This window comes from Phacochoerus africanus, chromosome 1 (genome assembly GCF_016906955.1).
Source record: "Phacochoerus africanus isolate WHEZ1 chromosome 1, ROS_Pafr_v1, whole genome shotgun sequence".
Classification (NCBI taxonomy): Eukaryota; Metazoa; Chordata; class Mammalia; order Artiodactyla; family Suidae; genus Phacochoerus; species Phacochoerus africanus.
Window position 1 is genome coordinate 130,448,078 of NC_062544.1, and position 19,063 is coordinate 130,467,140.

At 37.5% G+C, this 19,063-nt stretch overlaps 1 protein-coding gene across 1 annotated transcript in view; it reads right to left on the reverse strand.

The window, feature by feature from the left end:
• Positions 1 to 7,124: 7,124 nt before the first annotated feature.
• The window catches only part of TAFA4 (TAFA chemokine like family member 4), a 211,048-nt gene continuing 199,109 nt past the window's right edge, over positions 7,125 to 19,063 (reverse strand). The window contains exons 5-6 of the mRNA XM_047752009.1: positions 12,000 to 12,124; positions 7,125 to 7,160 (exon numbers count right to left, since the gene is read on the reverse strand). Of these exons, the coding sequence (XP_047607965.1) occupies positions 7,125 to 7,160; positions 12,000 to 12,124 (161 nt within the window). The remainder of the gene's footprint in view (positions 7,161 to 11,999; positions 12,125 to 19,063) is intronic.

The window sequence follows — 19,063 nt, forward strand, 5'->3', positions numbered from 1 at the left end:
CCATATTCCAGTGCCTTGCTACTTCACTCTCTCTGGCCACAGCACAAGTGCCGACATCACCAAATCAGAGCCATCTGCACTGACTTTCCAGAGGCGAAGTCCCTTTCCCTTGAGAATATGAGATAGAGCATCTTTTAAAGATCCCCTCCCTTATCCTCATTCTTCATCTGTGCTCTAGTAGTGAATCAGGGAAGACAGTGATTGAAATGGCATATAGCAGCATCAAATACCAATTTTTCTGACTTTGACAGTTTCAAGAGTTGTCACTAACTTTCTCAAGCTAAGACTCAGTGGTTTTACTCCCCTTTCTTTACTGTGGCATTAAGAATCCATTTCAGTGCTCTGTCAGATAGATAGCGCTCATAAATATTTAAATGTTCTAAAGTATTGTCCTGATTCCTATTTCAACCCATGTCCCCACTGAGCTGACCTAAGCAGTCCATTCTATTGATTTGTGTGTGAAGAGAAAAAGTATGGATTATTTTTTTATGTTTTCTTTTCAGTTATGGGAATGCTAAAATAGTAAGGGCATGATTATATTTTCTATGGTGTCTTTGAATGGTCTATAAAATATAAAACACTGAATGTTGAACTTAATATATGTAGCAACGCAAGGGTGAAGATGCAATTCAAAAAGAGGGCAGGCAAGTTCAGAGATGCAAACTGAACTCCCGAGAGGAGGATTTCAGATTTGGAAGTAAAGAACCAAAGTTCATTTGCTTGCCTCCATTCTTTGATCATTAATTACAGTTCTTCAATTAATAATTCAGTGTCCTAAACTATTTTGATAACTCCTCATTAAGAGAATAAAAGCTGATAATTAAAGAATGGGTCAGAGACCCTACCCACAGAGAGCAAAGGCCCAAGTGAAAGAGATATGAAAGAGATATCGTTGCACATCCCTCACGTGGAAGCAAGCTATGCATATTAACAGCACGAAAGAGGAGAGAAAAGGACTTAAGCATGAGCATGCAGAGACCCGCTTTGTTCCCAGCCCAAATCAATACTACAAAGACTGCCCAACATGCTTCAGTAACTGTTCATCAATTATTGAAGGGGCTCTTTTGTTCAAAGTTTATGTTTACAAGATTACTCTGTAACTTGAAAGGATTGCTTCCTTTCATGTGGCTTCTGGATAGGGCTGGAATTTTTTACAAGATGAGCCTGAAAGAATGGTGTTTGTGTGTATCTGTTACATCTGTCATCTTGGGTTGCAGATTCAAATCAGCATCCCCGTGCGATCTATCTTTCTTTCCATTGGTGCTCCAACTTCCACCAGATAGGTGTTATAGTCTCAGGACATTGACTTGTCCAGAGGGAAAGCATAAGTATTTTCAATACTCTGCCAAACGGACAGCCAAGGTCAAGGGAAGGCAATGTTCCTTGAATTGTTTGCTGAATTTGTCCTTGCTCTGCCTTCTCAGAGTTCTCACTGACTTGGAAACAAGGAGAAAATACTTTAAAGTCTAGTCTTATCTGCCCCCAATTTTCTGTCAGTGGTGTCCACTTAAATCTTACACCCCAGTTTTGAAGTCAGGCCGTGCTGTTTGGTACTCTTTTTCTATGAGGTCACTACTTGGATTACAAATTACTTATAACAGAAGCACATCTTTGTCAAGAGTTTATTATTTGCTCACCACCATGCTAACAGTTTGATTTAAAATTCATATCAAAAAACTTCTGTAGGATGTATGTACATTATTTCCATTTTAAAAAGAAATTGAAATGTATGGAGTAGAAAGCTCTGAAAAATGAGTAGCAGAGCCTATATCCAAACTGATTTGTTTTCCTCCAGTACCTCAACTCTTTGCCACTCTCTTACAGTGTTCCAATGAATTCACAAAAAAAAAAAAAAATCATCTTCTTCCATTGTGTAGAACACAATTCGGTAGCCTTTTCCACAAAGGAGCAGAAAGTAAATGCATTAGACTTTGTGGGTCATGTGAACTTTGTCACAACTAATCTGCTCTGCTTGTACAGGGCAAAGCCTGAGATGCTACATAAATGGATGCCCTGGCTGTGTCCTAATACATCTTTATTAACAAAACTGGGCAGGCTGGATTTGACCACATTTAGCCAACCCCTAACAAAAAAGTCCACATGCTTTCAGTACAACTCTTAATAATGCTGTGCCTATTTCAAAGAGACCAAAAATGGTGTAGTTACTAGCACTGGATTCATCCTTGGTCAGTGGGTCCCTAAATAGCTCATCACTAAGAATTTGCAGCAGAAGCATTTTCCAGTCTTGGAAAAATTATCTGTACATAGGTATTTCAGTGAGATTATTTCCATTGACATTTGCAGGAGTCACTTCTCAACCTTGTGCACCAGTGAATTCTTTGCAAAATTCCATAGTATGAGCAAAACTTGAAGCAAGAGGAGCTGGCCAAGTAGTCACAGTATTGGGACTGGGGTGGGGGCACTCCCATCGAAGGGGCTACTGTCTCTACTCCAGCCAATAGCACTGATGTGGAAGATTATGGCCTCAGTGTTGCTGCATTTTCTTCATGAAGTCTTGAAAATCCGTGTAACATATACTGGGGCTATATCTGCTGCCATACAGCCTCTAAAAATGAGATGGAGAAGGGCTAGTGTTCTGCCAACGTGCATAGTAGTATATGGAATCTTATGGCTGATTATTTCTAGTTACTGAATAGTCAATTTTTTCATATTATCCCAGTCCAACAGTCTTTTATTAAATAAATAAAAAAGAATGGTTTCTTGATATTCAATAGTGAATTTTTTACCCAATTTTTGAAATATTAGGAGTATGACATTTTTCATCAGTGTATTGGCACATTGTAAGAGAGTGACAAAGAGTGAAGGACACAAACACATCTGACCCTGATAAAGCAGGGTCAGATACTAGCCAGATTCTAAGGCTAGGCCATCTGTCTGACACCTGGAATACAGAGTAGTAGATGTTATTTTAAAAGAACTCAAAGAAGGAGTTCCCACCATGGCTCAGCAGAAACTAATCTGACTAGCATCCATGAGGACACAGGTTCAATCCCTGGCCTTGCTCAGTAGGTTAAGGATCCGGCATTACTATGAGCTGTGGTGTAGGTAGCAGGCACAGCTTGTACCCTGAGTTGCTGTGACTGTGGTGTAGGCCAATAGCTGTAGCTCTGGTTCAACCCCTAGCCTGGGAACCTCCATATGCCACGAGTGCGGCCCTAAGAAGATTTAAAAAAAAAAAAAGCAAAGAAAAGCAGATTTATAATTTCCTGTCTCTTTTTATGACTCTCCATTGCATAATTCTCCAGAGTCACTAGCTGTATGAGTTTAATATTAAATGTAATTTTATTGGGGCCTATATTCTCCTCTACAATATGGAAATAGTCATAAAGACATCCCAGGTTGAGTAGGAAAAATGGATCTGTGTGTATAAGTGTGGATAACTTCCCCGCAACAACTCTGAGGTGTTTTGGGAAGGTTCATTGAGTGCTACTGAATTTAACATGTGAACAGAGTTCCATTTTTCCAAGGGCAGATGCTAAAAGGATGTATATGGCTTAGAGCAGCAAATGGTGAACCTGAGGGAGCGCCCTAAAATTGAGGAAGTTGTTGGTTCCTTTGGAGAGACCCTGGCTGAGTCCACAGCCCTAGCTGAGCATCTGAAAATGCCAAGATATAAAAAGTGAAGGTCTCTTGGGTGTTGAGACCCCACATGCCACAATGAGATGGCTGAGGCTGACACAACTGGCATCTTCCTTTGCTATCCTTGCTTTAAGTTCTGTAAAAATACAGGAGAGTCTTCTATATACCTACTTCCCTACGGGAAAAGAATAGGAATGATAACATTAAAATGCTTCTCAGAGAAAGCTCCATTTCAGGGCTAACTTGTAGACTAGGTGAAAAGTACACTTTGAAGCAATAATGGATGAAATGGCAGCTTTGATACCTGCCATTTTCCCAAATGGACGATTTATTCCCTGGAAGTAGTTTATACCCTAGAAACGAACCTCAAGGTGAAGCAGTGTCATTTTTATGTGATCTTATTTGGGGTACAAGATGAGATGTGTGGCTGAAAAACTAAGACATTTTTTCATGTACCATAAAATCTTATTTTTTTAACTGGCTTTCCCATAATGGAAGGTCTTACACTAACGGCAGCAGAATACACATAAAACACCTCAAATGTGCCTCAACTTAATTAAATCTCCCTACATTTTAAATTCTCCTTGCTGCTATATAGGTTTGGGAGAAGCAACAAAATAGTACTCTATATAAATGCTGAGTTTGCCATAGAGTAAACATCCCCAACAATAAACTTTACATAAAGTTGTTCCTCACATTTATGATAAAAATCTGCAAGCCTAAGATGTTAACATCAAGCAACTCTTTAGGCATGACATAATCACAAAAACATATAGGCCATACACCATCGGTAGAATGGATTTTTTTACTTACTAATATGAGAGTAACAGTTCTGCTAAGCATCTCGTCAGATTCAAACAAAATTTAGCAAACAAATGGCTAGCACCTCTTTGCATTCCTTCTGCAAGAATAAGATTAAATAAAATCAAATAGACATAACTGTTACTGCTACAAACAACATGATAGTATTATTTTCCCCATAAGTGGGCAAAGACAGGGATAATTAACAATGTAGAAAATATGTTTTTGGCATTTTAATATATAAAATGTATCCCATATTATTATAGCAATATGTGTTTGATTGATGTTATCCATTTAAAATTTGGGTCAGTAACTTTTCATCTCTAATATGTTTCTGCGTGACAGCATCTGAGACTAAGTGGAGACATGGCTGCTGCAAGATCATTAGAAAAAAAATACTCAGATTTTATTTACATTTAAATAAATGAGATGACTGACAAATAGGTAGAGAAGCATCTCAGAATAAATCAGTTACAGTCTAAAAATTCTGCATGTAAAGACTTTTGTTTTAATATTTTAATATAATTGACATAAACTGAATCTAAGAAATCACCCTTGATCTAAGCAGAGACTTTTATATTTTTAATGATTTACCTCTCTGACTACACTAAAGCCATGAAAATCCCAACAGGCTTTACTTCAGTTGTGGGTATGTCATGATAGAGCTTTGGTTATAAAATATTGGAGTTAATATGCTTCCTCAGCACTTGGTAAAATGGTGCACCGAAGTTAAAATGCTCCCGTTTTATTTCTGGTAATCTGCCAATAGAACTTATAAATTCAAAGATTTAAAATCATCAAAAGCAATAATAGAAATGCATACACAGTAACATTAATTAGTCCTTCTATTCATCAAGGTTTATAAAATAAATTTCTACCACCAGTTCATCAGAGTTCATTGATGTACATCTGCAAAAAAGTTTTGCCAAAATATTTGGCTATTTAGACCCCCTTTCAAAGGACTTTAACACAAGAACTGAAGGAAAAGTTCAAGAGAGGAAGAGAATGAGGATCCTCTGAAACATGTCCTTGCTCCTTTGTAAAGGCAGAAGGAAACAGAAGACCCAATATTCATGCTGCGGTGATCCATCATGAAGTGTCTAGTTTGTTCCTCCAGGGTTCCTTATTTATCCTATCAACTGTGTGGCAGCCCATAGTTATAATTCCCTGTAATAAAATCATGAAGTAGACAAGGCTGGGATAGTTAAGTGAATGCCACTCTTCACAGCCCGGATATCCAAATAGGATGTTGCTGAAATCCAAGACAATTTCCCACAGAGGCCAAGACAAGCAGTCCAGACAAGAGAGCTCTGCATCCTGTTGCTCCTCTAGGGTTGAAGCACATCTTTGCTACCGTGTTACCTAAAATGAATTTGAAAAGTGAGCATTCAACAACACCATACCCACCAAAGATAATTCTTCCTGTTACCAGACCCCTAAGTCCCTGTCTGTATCACAGATACAGAGTTTCACAGTTGGTGCATTTACCTATAACCACGCTCACCAAATCAGCTGTTCAACTCAAGTTCTTCTTTACATTTCTTGCTCCTAGATTGTAAAGAAAAATACATCCAGTGCTTTCTGCAACATGGTATTTGTTATGCGTCCTAGCTCTGTATCTTACAGGGTTATAACAATCCCATCAGATTAGGTATATTCATTGCCCATCAAGTTAACTCATGCGTGCTAACCATGCTTTGTTAATGGTGCCAAAATTTTTTCAAATGAATGCTGATTTAAGTCAGTGCATGTCAAGATCAGAAGGTTGCCTTTGCTATTTTTGTTAAGGGTAGCTGACTCTCATTTTTAAAAATAGGTTGTTTTATAAAACTACCGTATTTATTGGAAACGTGCCTTCATTAAGAAGTTTGTTGTTTCTTCCATTTTTAAGCATCGCGGCTGATCATTATTTAGGATCTAAGAAAACAGCCCTGCACTTTTGATAGTTTGATTTCATCATATGAGCAATTTTATAAGTTAGATGATCAATACAGCTAGAAAAAAATTAATAAAAGCGTAAGACTTGGAAAATACTTTTAAAATAAATTAGATAAAAACCCTGTCCTCATGAAACTTAGCTAGGATAGGAGTTGACATACCTCTGTAAAACACCAAATAATAAAATATTTTCAGTCTTGCAGGCCATACAGTCACTATCATAACTACTCAGCCCAGCTTTCATACCACAAAAGCAGCCACAGACAATACATAAATTAATGGGAACTCCTTTATCTCAATAATACTTTATTTATGGATATTGAAATTTGGATTTCATGTAATTTTTATGTGTTATCAAATATATTACTTTAGCTTTTTTTCACCCATTTAAAAATGTAAAACTCATTCTTTGTTCTTTTAATGGCTTGAGAGCTAAGGCTTGCTGATTCCTATTCTAGAGGAAAGAGCTGTATAACCAGGTAAATACACAGTATGTTCAAAGGTGATGTGAGCTATGGAGAAAAGTAAAGTGATACAATGGAAAAAAAATCCTGGAGCAGGGAGGGGGAAGACTACTGTTTCATAGAGGGTGGTCAGGGAAGAAGATGTTTGCAGAGATAGTTGACCAAAAGAAGGGAGCCCTGACTGTGTTGGGGAAGAACTTTGCAGGGAGAGGTAAACACAAGGGGTCTTCAGGCTAATGCAAAGAATTTGGCCCTCTTCTGACTGAGGCACAAAGATGAGACAAGGAATGCATGGCCACACTGTTAACTTAAAGGCATCACTTAGGCTGAAATGATCCCAGGGGAAGCTGTCAGGACCTGTAACAAAGGATATAAGAGAAAGAGGAATCAAGGACAACTCCAAGGTCTTTGGCTACAGTATCCAGATGATGGAGTTGGTCTTTTTCTGAGATGGGAGGACTCTCCCTAAGCCTAAGGTTCTTAGCAGTAGTGCCTGCTCCCATCACTTGTATTGAAGAGAGAGTGATTTGGGTGAAGTACATGGTCTGGTACCTGTCATGTGGTCATTGCTCAGGAAATGGCAGCTACTGTCATGTTAGCTCTTTCTAGATCGTACCTGCATCTGTTTAAAATCCAGTTGTGTTTACAGCCAGCCCAGTATCAATTTCCACCTAGGATATAATTCTCAAAAGCATCCTATTTGAGGAAGCTCATTCTGGAGCCTATTCTCCACTGAACAATGAATGATAAGATAACTTTGGATAGATTTTTGTTTTACTGATTGTACATGGAAGGGTCATTGTTATTTTGGTGGATAAAAGGATGCTATCATGTTTAAATTAGCTCCTCTCTCATATGACAGGGTACCCTGAACCAGTCAGGCTCTGGCTGTATAGGCATCAGGGGAGCTAAGATTCTAGAATAAAGAAGTCATTTCAGCCAGACCTTAGAATTGGGAGGAGATGAAGATGAAGGCAATGGGGTATGGAAATACATGCCCTATTTGGTGAGTGGCATGGGTTCTTACACTCTTCATTTTCTATTAGTCACCAAAGGGGATCCATTGATGGTCTGTGGGCAGTACATTTACCCTGATAGCAGAGAAAGCAGAGTTTAGGCCAGTTAAAGGCAAGAACAGAGAACAAGTGGCGAACTCAGAAAACCAGTGGTTCCCACATCCTGCTTGTGCATCAGAATCACCTTGAGAACAAGTTTTCTAAAGTTTGGTTTTCTAAGCCCTATCCCAGAACATCTTACAATGAGGTTCAAAATAGTGTGTTTTTAGCACATTTCCACTATTTCTAGAGCCACTGACACCCTCACATTATTATAACATTGTGTTAGGATGAGGATGACTCGTAGTGACAACCCAAGGGACAGAGAGAAACGTATAAATTAGAGGTGGGGGGAAGGGGAAGATGCTAGAAGGACTTAATCATCTTAGATCTTGAGGGTGAGGGAGGTCTTGAAGAGAACGCCTATTGGTTAATCTCTTAACTCCTAGCTCTAGTGTTTTCAACATGAAATATGGGAAGCATTTTGACACTTGTTAGAAACTTAAAAGAAGAAAATGAAGTGATAGAATCAGGTGGAATGCTTGCAGATAGCTACTGAAAAGAAAATATACTATTCTGTCCATCCGAGTTTTTCAACCTCAGACATTTGGGGCTACATGATTTTTTGTTGTGGGGACACTTTAGGATGCTAACTAAGCAGCATCTCCGGCCTCTACCCACAAGATGCCCATAGTAACCCCTCCCTAAAGTGTGATAACATGATACGTCCTCAGACATTGCTAGGTGTCCCCTTGAGGACAAAATTGCCTCTTCTTGAGAATTACTGCTGTAAAAGCATATCTTTTTACCCTTGTTAGATGTTTTAAAAATAAGAATATGTAAAACCCCAAAATGTCATGAAATTTAATGTGATTTACTTCTATTGTGAACCAACAACAGCCCTGGCAAATGATTGCCTTTGGTGCTGAGAAGACATTGTACACTTGTTAGGAACCTTATTTAGCACAAAGTATGTAGGAAAAATCAGAATTAAATTAAGGAAAATTGAGGCAGGATGACAGGGTTTTATTTTCCCACAAAGTACTAGCTGCACCCTCTCTGGGGATACTGAAAATTATACTAGAGGAATAAACTCTGTGCTAACCTTCCTGGTTAGGGAACTGTCCCCTCTTGTGTTCAGATCTTCATCTAAAGTGATTAATATCTCAAGTTGACTGCTAACTTTGTCACATTTGCATTTAAATGGAAAACGAAATTCTGACATAGGTGACTTACTGTAGACAATCACATTTTTGAGCCTTTCTGTGTTGTGGTGCTGTGCATGAACAGTTAAGGAAAATGGAAACTATTTTCTTATATAGATAATACCCTCTCAAGGGAGATCATTGCTCTACTTTTACAGGATCGCTATGTCACCTGCGGTCTAAGGGCCAGTGTCAATTTTTAAGAAAAAGATAGAGCTTCTGTGGGCACAAAGCTCTTCGCAGCTCCACAAATGAATTTACTCTGTGTGCATAAAATCCATAAAAGACATAAAGTGTTTTATGCAGTTCAAGTCACACTGACTTGGATTAATAAAGGAAACAAAGTTTTATGACTTTGAGATTATTCTCCAGTGCCATATCACTAAAAAGGCGGGGGGGTAGCTCCATATCATGATGGCTGGGGGAACTGTATAATACTTCTACAACTTTCCAAAGTGCTAAATGAAATGTCACTACCACTGAGGATTTAGCTAGAGCAAACTCATATTCCCAGCACACAGAGCCAAGATGCCCCTCAAGGTTTTCTCCTGCAAACACCCTTGCTAACTGTACATAAATAGAGAGGGAGCTACCAGAGCAAGAGACTACTTCAACACATTCTTTCCCGGAAAACAGCTGGCTGGGGCTTATGTTCTTATTTCATATTTGTATGTAAGAATCAATACAAGTATAATCTTCCACAATGCTATTTCTTAGTCTACAGGAAAAACAATGACAGGAAAAATTTATCATTGATGGACATAAGACCCTAAGCTCATTGGCCACTCCAAGATTTTGATTTAGGAGGAGGAGGAGATTCTGGAAGAAAGGCTGAAAAGGGCCCCTTGGGAAAGGATAGTGGAATTGTCTTAAGGCAGGATTTGCTTAACAAACACACTTGGGTTTACACAGATGGGAAGTTTATGGAGAATAGCTTAGAAGAGGAGCTGATAATAACGACAGGAGCCTTAATTTCCCTCCTCTACCAACAGATGACTCTATGAACTTCTACTGCCCTAGATACAAAAGCATATATCAGGTTCTTTAACCTAGCTGTCATGGTATCACTAATAAGGACAAGTTAGTTGATAATTGTAATTAATGCTAAAGTGTTTTGATTTTGAAATTGTTTTACCTAAATAATAAGGAACTAATCAATTAACTATGTTGTTGGGAATTTGGGATATGATAAATGTCAGCTTAAATTTATATTTTTTTAACATTTATTATAAAATCTTAATTTGTGTTTTAATCTTTTATTAATGATATCACATTTAAATATTTATTTTATAAAATCATATTATCATATCTCATGTACACACACTGGAGAACTCACCTGCTCTTGACCTCAGTAGCTGAAGATGACTGAGAACTCGAGTAATTCAAAATAGTCATAAAAGGGAAAATGCAAGCAAGATGAGAAACTATCCAAGAGACATTATACCTCCTCAGGGGCCAAAACTGACACAGCAACCAGAACTAAACAGTCATTCTATTCCACTGTGTTGAGCTCATTATACTCTGAGAATGACCTGTTTTCATTCATTTTCATTCAAGAACTAGTTGCAGAGACATTCAGCTGGCTCTGGGAGTATGAGGATCATCAAGACAGCAAGGGGCCCCGACTCCACAGCTCTCCTCCTAGACAGAAAGCTGTCAATATTAAACCAGTAAGGATAAAGCTCCATGTAAAATGTAGCCAGAATACGTGCTCAGAGATATAGGGAACATGAATCCTACTGGTGAAAGATTCCTGAAGAAATAATGGTTAACTAGAAAAGAATAGAGGAAAGCACGTTCCTTTGCAACTGTAAAGGCACCACAGTGAGGACTATTAGAAGGCCAAGATGGTTGGAACAGAAAGAATGAAGAGCAGTAGCCTTTGAGGTTATTTATTAAGGGCCAGACAAGCAATGGCTAGCTGACTAAAGAATGAAGCCACTGAAAAGTTTGGGAGTGGACTAGCTTAGAAGATGTGCAGTTAACAAAAATGAATGTAGTCCTCCTATGGAGAACAGACTGGAAGGGATCAAGAGCCGATGTGAGGCAGCAACCTCAGTCCTCTGGAAGAAACATGATGGCAGACAGCATGGCACAGCAGTTATAAATATGGTGACACAGAATTGTGCAGGGGATTTGGGAGTAATAGTCCCAGAGACAAAATAAGAGACTGGACAGGGGGGAGAAAAGGACGAGGTTAAATTTCTAGGTCAAGAATAGACAGTGGGCGTTGCCGTCGTGGCTCAGTGGTTAGCAAATCTGACTAGGAACCATGGGGTTGCGGGTTCAATCCCTGGCCTCGCTCAGTGGGTTAAGGATCTGGTGTTGCCATGAGCTGTGGTGTAGGTCACAGCTGACAACAGCTCCAATTAGACCCCTAGCCTGGAAACCTCCATATGCCATGGGTGCATCCCTAAAAAAGACAAAAGAAAAAAAAAAGGAAAAAAAAAGAATAGACAGTGGAGTCCTTCAGAGACAGAACTGAGAAGAGGATGATTTGGGGAGGAAACTGTTGACTTATAAGGCTTGAATTAGAGTCTTCAACCATTAAATATCATCCCAGGCATAGGCATTTCTATTTTAGTAAATCATCTGGAGGTCGATTCTTGCCCTGCTGTTTTGATACACAATACTGTCAACTCTGAAGCCCTCATTTTAAATTGGCCCATGAAGGAGCTGAAATGAGCTCAGCGGCCCTACCTAAAATAATGAGTTCCCTCAGCATATCACTGCTGTAGAAAATCTGACACTAAGGATGATGCTGAGAAATGGACTTTTTTCAAAAGGCCAAAGTCATAGGGGGGACACTTCCCAAGCAAGTTTATCACCATAAAATAACACTGATCTCTTGAAGTCAGGATGAAATGAAGGGAGAAACCCCATAGGTAATGATATACTGGCATTGTAAGTTACAGTTGTGACTTTTCTATACTTGCCTTTGTAGTTTTGACTTTATTGCCACTGCTACAGGACCAACCTGAGTAATCTGGCAGCACTTTACAATCCTCTCCTTCCAAACAAGGATTCATGTGACACCACCATTTCTGAATCACAATGGAAGCTGGAAAACAAAAGCCATAAAACATAATGTTTGTGATGCTATTTTGTTCCTCCAACTATGGATAACATAAATCTCCACACAGATTAGTACACTAGTTTCAAAGATTGCTAGTAAGATTTCAGCATAAATGAAAAATCCAATCAGTTGTATACTTTACAAAATAAAACCATTTCCTTTTTTTTGGCAATTGGCTAACTGTGATGTAGTTAGTGAGGTCACACACTGTGCACTATACCTGCTGTGTTTGAATTTGGCTGTGCTACCTTTTTGAAATGAATTGGACCAGCTATTTTAATCTCAGTCTCAGTTTCTTCATCTGTACAATGGGAATAAAAATGGAGCTTCACCAAAATACGGCAAGAGGATAAAGCCAACTTATGTGAAAGTCCTGGCTGACTTTGAGCCAATCACTAAATTGTCAGAAAATATTAGCTATTATTGTGATCTCCACCTTAGGTTGCAGGTAATAATGGTGGATGCTGATATTGCAGTTATTGCATTGTGATGCTCTTTGTTGTCAATAACAAACACTAGAAACAGTCAACATTTTCATCACACAGGGTGATCATCTCTCCATGTCATTCCACCTGAGTTAACTATGAGATACCAAGTGAAGATGGGAGGGCCTGGCACCCCTTCACATGCCTACATTCTAGACTTAGTCACTCACCTGTGAGCCCCTTTCCTCTTCATCTGACAGTCCCCACAGCAGTCTGCCAATACAGTGATTGATGTGTTAAGCCCATGAAGCAGAAAATAGTACCCCAGTTCTCTAGGTTTGCAGGAACATGAAGAGAATTAAGGAAAAACACCATCAACTTGACTGATTCTTCTGATAGATTCAAAGGACAAAAAGGATTGTGACTGATTTTTAAAGGTGAACCCACCAAGTAGACAGTATAGGACAGAGTGTTGAAGTTGAGGGTGTGTGGATTCAGGTATGGGGTTGTTTAATCTTGTTTTACTTGTTTAAACAGTAACAATTTCATTTTTTAAAAGATACCCCAATGGATCTAATGTCAACTACCACTTCTGAATGAGAAATCTGAAACAAGTTTAAGAAATGCATACACAGTCCTAGCTTGGAAAATCCAGACCACCATGATCAAGTAAATCACATCTATGTTATGACTTCCCAGTGCATATAAGAGTTATCTCTGGCTACAAATCAAGTTTCAGTAAATTTGAGAAAATTGAAATCATACCAATCATCTTTTCCAACCACAATGCTGAGACTAGAAATAAACTACAAGAAAAAACAGCAACAACAAAACCCACAAACATGTGGCGGCAAAACAATATTAAACAACTAATGGATCACTGAAGAAATCAAAGAGGAAATAAAAAGGATGCCTAGAGACAAATGACAATGAAAACATGACAATACAAAATCTATGGGATGCAGCAAAAGCAATTCTAAGAGGGAAATTTATAGCAATAAAATCTTACCTCAGAAAACAAGAAAAATCTCAAATAAGCAACCTAAATTTATATCTAAAGCAACTAGAGAAAGAAGAAGAAATGAAACCCAAAGTGAGGAGAAGAAAAATCAAAGAGCCTAGCAGAAATAAATGAAATAGACACAAAGAAAACAGTAGAAAAGATCAATGAAACTAAAAGCTGGTTCTTTGAAAAGATCAACAAAATTGATAAATCTTTAGCTAGACTCATTTTAAAAAGGGAGAGGGCTCAAATCAATAAAATTAGAAAGGAAAAATCACTACAGATACCGCAAAAAGGATCATAAAAGACTACTACTAGCAACTATAGGCCAATAAATGGACAACCTCAAAAGAATGAACACATTTTTAGAAGGCACAACATTCTAAGACAGAAGTAAAAAAATATGAATAGACCAATTGAAAGTACTGAAATTGAAACTTAACAAAACTCTAGGACCATATGGCTTCACAGGTGAATTCAATCAAACATTTAGAGGAGAGTTAATACCTATCCTTCTGAAACAAACAAACAAAAACCTTGCAGAGGAAAGAATACCCCCAAGTTCATTCTATGAGGCCACCATCACTCTAATATCAAAACCAGACAAAGACATCACAAAAAAAGGGAAATTACAGGCCAATATCCCTGATGAATATAGATGCAAAAATCCTCAACAAAATACTAGCAAACTGAGACTAACAATACATTAAAAGAATCATATGCCATGATCAAGTGGGATTTACTCCAGGGATGAAAGTATTCTTCACTATTTGCAAATCAATGTGATACATCACGTTAACAAACTGAAGAATAAAAATGATCATATGATTATCTCAATATCCAGAAAAATCTTTTGACAAAATTCAACACCAATTTATGATGAACACTCTCCAGAAAGTAGGCATAGAGGGAAACTACTTCAACATAATATAGGCCATGTATGACAAACCCAAAGCTAACATCATTCTTAATGGTGAAAAGAATGGTAAAAAGCTGTAAGAATAAGATCAGGAACAAGACAAGGATGTCCACTCTCACCACTTTGATTTAAATAGTTTTGGAAGCCCTAACCTAGTCTCAGAGAAGGAAAAGAAATAAAAGGGATCCAAATTGAAAAGGAAGAAGTAAAATGTAAAACTGTCATTGCAGATCACATGATACTGTACATAGAAAATCCTAAAGATGCTACTAGAAAACTCTTAGAGCTCATCAATGAATTTAGTAAAGTGGCAGGATACAAAATTAATTCATAGAAAACTCTTGCATTCCTATACACTAACAGCAAAAGATCAGAGCAAGAAATTAAGGAAACAATCGCATTTACCATCACATTAAAAAGAATAAAATACCTCTACCTATGTTCTTAGATCAGGAGAATCAACATTGTCTACATGACTACCTCGCCAAAGCAATCTACAGATTCCATGTAATCCCTAACAAATTACCAATGGCATTGTTCACAGAACTAAAACCAAAAGAATTTTTAATTTGTATGGAAACACATAAGACCTCAAATAGCCAAAGCAATCTTGAAAAGGCAAAATGGAGCTGGAGGAATCAGGCTCCAGACTTTATACTGCAAAGCTACAGTCATCAAAACTGTGGTACTGGCACTAAAATAGAAATACAGATCAGTGAAACACCATAGAAAGCCAAGAGATAAACCCACACACATAGGTCAACTAATCTATGACAGAGGAGACAAGAATATACAGTGGAAAAAAGGCAGGAGTTCCTGGTGTGGTGCAGTGAGTTAAGAATGTGACTGCAGAGGCTCAGGTTGCTGCAGAGGCATGGGTTACATCCCTAGCCCACTGCAGTTGGTCGCAGCTTTTGCTCAGATACAGTCACTGGCTAGGGAACCTCTAAGTGCTGCAGGTGAGGAAGGAAAGAAAGAAGGGAGGGAGAAATAAAGTGAGAAAAAAAGAAACAGGGAGAGGGAGGGAAGAAGGGAGAAAGAAAAGAGAGAGAGGGCAGGAGGGAGAAAGGAGGGAAAGAGGGAAAGAAAAAAGACAGTCTCTTACATAAGTGGTGCTTGACACTTGGGAAAACTTGACAGCTACATGTAAAAAAAATGAAATTCGAACATTCTCTAACAACATACACAAAAATAAACTCAAAGTGGATTAAAAACCTAAATGAAAGGCAGGATACTATAAAACTCCTAGAAAAATACATAGGCAATATACGCTCTGACAGAAATCATAGCAATATCTTTTTGGATCCACTTCCCACAGGAATGAAAATCAAAACAAAAATAAACAAATGAGATGTAATTAAACTTAAAAGCTTTTGCATAACATAAGCAATCATTAAAAAAAATGGAACAGAATAGAGAATGAAGAAATAAACCCTGACACCTATGGTCAATCAATCTTTGAAAAAGGAGGCAAGAACATAAAATGGGAAATAGTCTCTTCAGCAAGCATTGCTGGGAAACCTGGATAGCTGCATGCAAATCAATGAAACTAGAACACACACTCACACCATGCACAGAAATAATGTCAAAATGGCTTAAAGACTTAAATATAAGACAAGACACCATCAAACTCCTAGAAGAGAACATAGGCAAAACACTCTCTGACATCAACCTCATGAATATTTTCTCAGGTCAGTCTCCCAGGGCAACAGAAATAAAAGCCAAAATAAGCCAGTGGGACCTAATCAAACTGAAAACCTTTTGCACAGCAAAGGAAACCAAAAAGAAAACAAAAAGACAACGTTCAGAATGGGAGAAAATCGTTTCAAATGATATGACTGACAACGGCTTAATCTCTAGAATATACAAGCAACTTATGCAACTCAAAAGCAAAAAAGCCAATCAATCAATGGAAAAATGGGCAAAAGACCTGAATAGACATTTCTCCAAGGAAGATATACAGATGGCCAACAAGCACGAGAAAAAATGCTCAACATCACTGATTATTAGAGAAATGCAATTTAAAACTACCATGAGATACCACCTCACACCAGTCAGAATGATTATCATTAATAAATCCACAAATAACAAGTGCTGGAGGGGGTGTGGAGAAAAGGGAACCCTCCTGCACTGTTGGTGGGAATGTCAACTGGTATAGCCACTATGGAGAACAGTATGGAGGTACCTTAGAAATCTATACATATAACTACCATGTGATCTAGCAATCCCATTCTTGGGCATATATCCAGACAAAACTCTCCTTAAAAAAGACGCATGCACCTGCATGTTCATTGCAGCACTATTCACAATAGCCAAGACATGGAAACAACCCAAATGTCTATCGACAGATGACTGGATTAGGAAGATGTGATATATATACACAATGGAATACCACTCAGCCATAAAAAAGAACGACATAATGCCATTTGCAGCAACGTTGATGGAACTAGAGACTCTCATCCTGAGTGAAGTAAGTCAAAAAGAGAGAAAGACAAATACCACATGATATCGCTCATCTCTGGTATCTAATATACAGCACAAATGAACCTTTTCACAGAAAAGAAAATCATGGACTTGGAGAATAAACTTGTGGGTGCCCGGGGGGAGGGGGAGGAAGTAGGAGGGATTGGGATCTTGGGGTTAACGGATACAAACTATTGCTTTTGGAGTGGACTAACAATGAGATCCTGCTGTGTAGCACTGAGAACTATGTCTAGATACTTACAATGCAGCACAACAATGGGAGAAAAAATTATATATACATATATTTGTAACTGGGACCCCATGCTGTACAGTGGGGAAAAAAAAGTGTGTTGGGGGAAATAACAATAAAAAAATGAAAAATAAAGTTGAGGAAAATAAATAAATAAATAAAATTTTTAAAAATTTAAAAAAAGAGAGACAACCCACAGAATGGGTGAAAATCTTTGCAAACAAAGCAACTGACAAGGGATTAATCTCAAAAATATGCAAACATTTCATACTACTTTATATCAAAAAATTAACAATACAATTAAAAATGGTCAGAAGATCTAAACAGACATTTCTCCAAAGACAACAGAAGACCAAAAAGCACTGAAAAGAGGCTCAACATCACTAATTACCAGAGAAATGCAAATCAAAATTGCAATGAGGCTATCACCTCATACCAGTCAGAATGACCATCATCAAAAAGTCTACAAACTACTGTGTAAAACAGATGATTAATAAGAACCTACTAAATAGCACAGGAAAATCTACTCAATAATTTGTAATAACCTCTATTAAAAAAGAATGGATATATTTATTGCATGACTGATTCACTTTGCTGTACATCTGAAACTAACATTGTAAGTCAACTATACTCTGACAAAATTAAATTTAAGAAAATAATAAACTGAGAAAGCTAAACAAAAAATTATGAAAATAAATCATTTAGTATTTTTAAAAAGTCTACAAACAATAAATGCTGGAAGGGGTGTGGAGAAAAGGGAACTCTCCTACACTGTTGGTGAGAATGTAAATTGGTGCAACCACTATGGAAAATAATATTGAGGTTCCTTAAAAAACTAAATATAGAAGTACCACCTGATCCAGCAATCCCATTCCTTGGCATCTATCCAGAGAACACCATAATTTGAAAAGATACATGCAGCACAATGTTCGCTGCAGCACAATTTACAATAGCTAAGACATGGAAGCAATCTAAATGTCCACTGAGAGAGGAATGGATAAAGATGTAGTATATATATACTTTGAAACATTAGCCATAAAAAAAGAATGAAATAATGCCATTTGCAGCAACATAGATGGACCTAAAAATTATCATACTAAGTCAAGTAAGTCAGAGAAGACAAAGATCATATGAAATCACTTATACGTGGAATCTAATTTTAAAATGATACAAAATAACTTATTTATAAAAACAGAAACAAACTCACAGATTTCTGAAATCAATTTTAGGATTACCAAAGGGGAAACTTTGGGGAGGAGGGATAAATTGGGAAGATGGGATTAACACATACAGACTACTATATATAAAATAGATAAATACCAAGGACCTACTATATAGCACAGGGAAATCTACTCAATATTCCATAATAACCTAAATCATAAAGAATCTGAAAAAGAATGGATAAAGGTGTATGTATAACTGATTCACTTTGCTTTATACCTTAAACTAATACAGCACTGTAAATCAGCTATACCCCAGTAAATTTTTTTAAGTTACATTTATAGTACACTGTAGTCTATTAAGACTGCAATAGCACTATCAAAAAAAAAACAGTGTACATATTTTAATTTAAAAATATTTTATTGCTACTTTAATGTAAAAATATTTCATTGCTCACCATCATCTGAGGTTTTAGTGAGTCATATTCTTTTTGCTGATGGAAGGTTTGAAATATCATGAGAATTACCAAATGTGAGACACAAAGTGAGTAAATGGGGTCGGAAAAATGGCACCACTAGACTTGCTCAATGCACTATTGCCTCAATCTTCAATTTGTAAAAAGTGGTATCTGCAAAGCACAATAAAATGAGGTAAATCATAAACCCTAATAGCTACTTTTTCTTAAAGGCAGGACATATTGCCA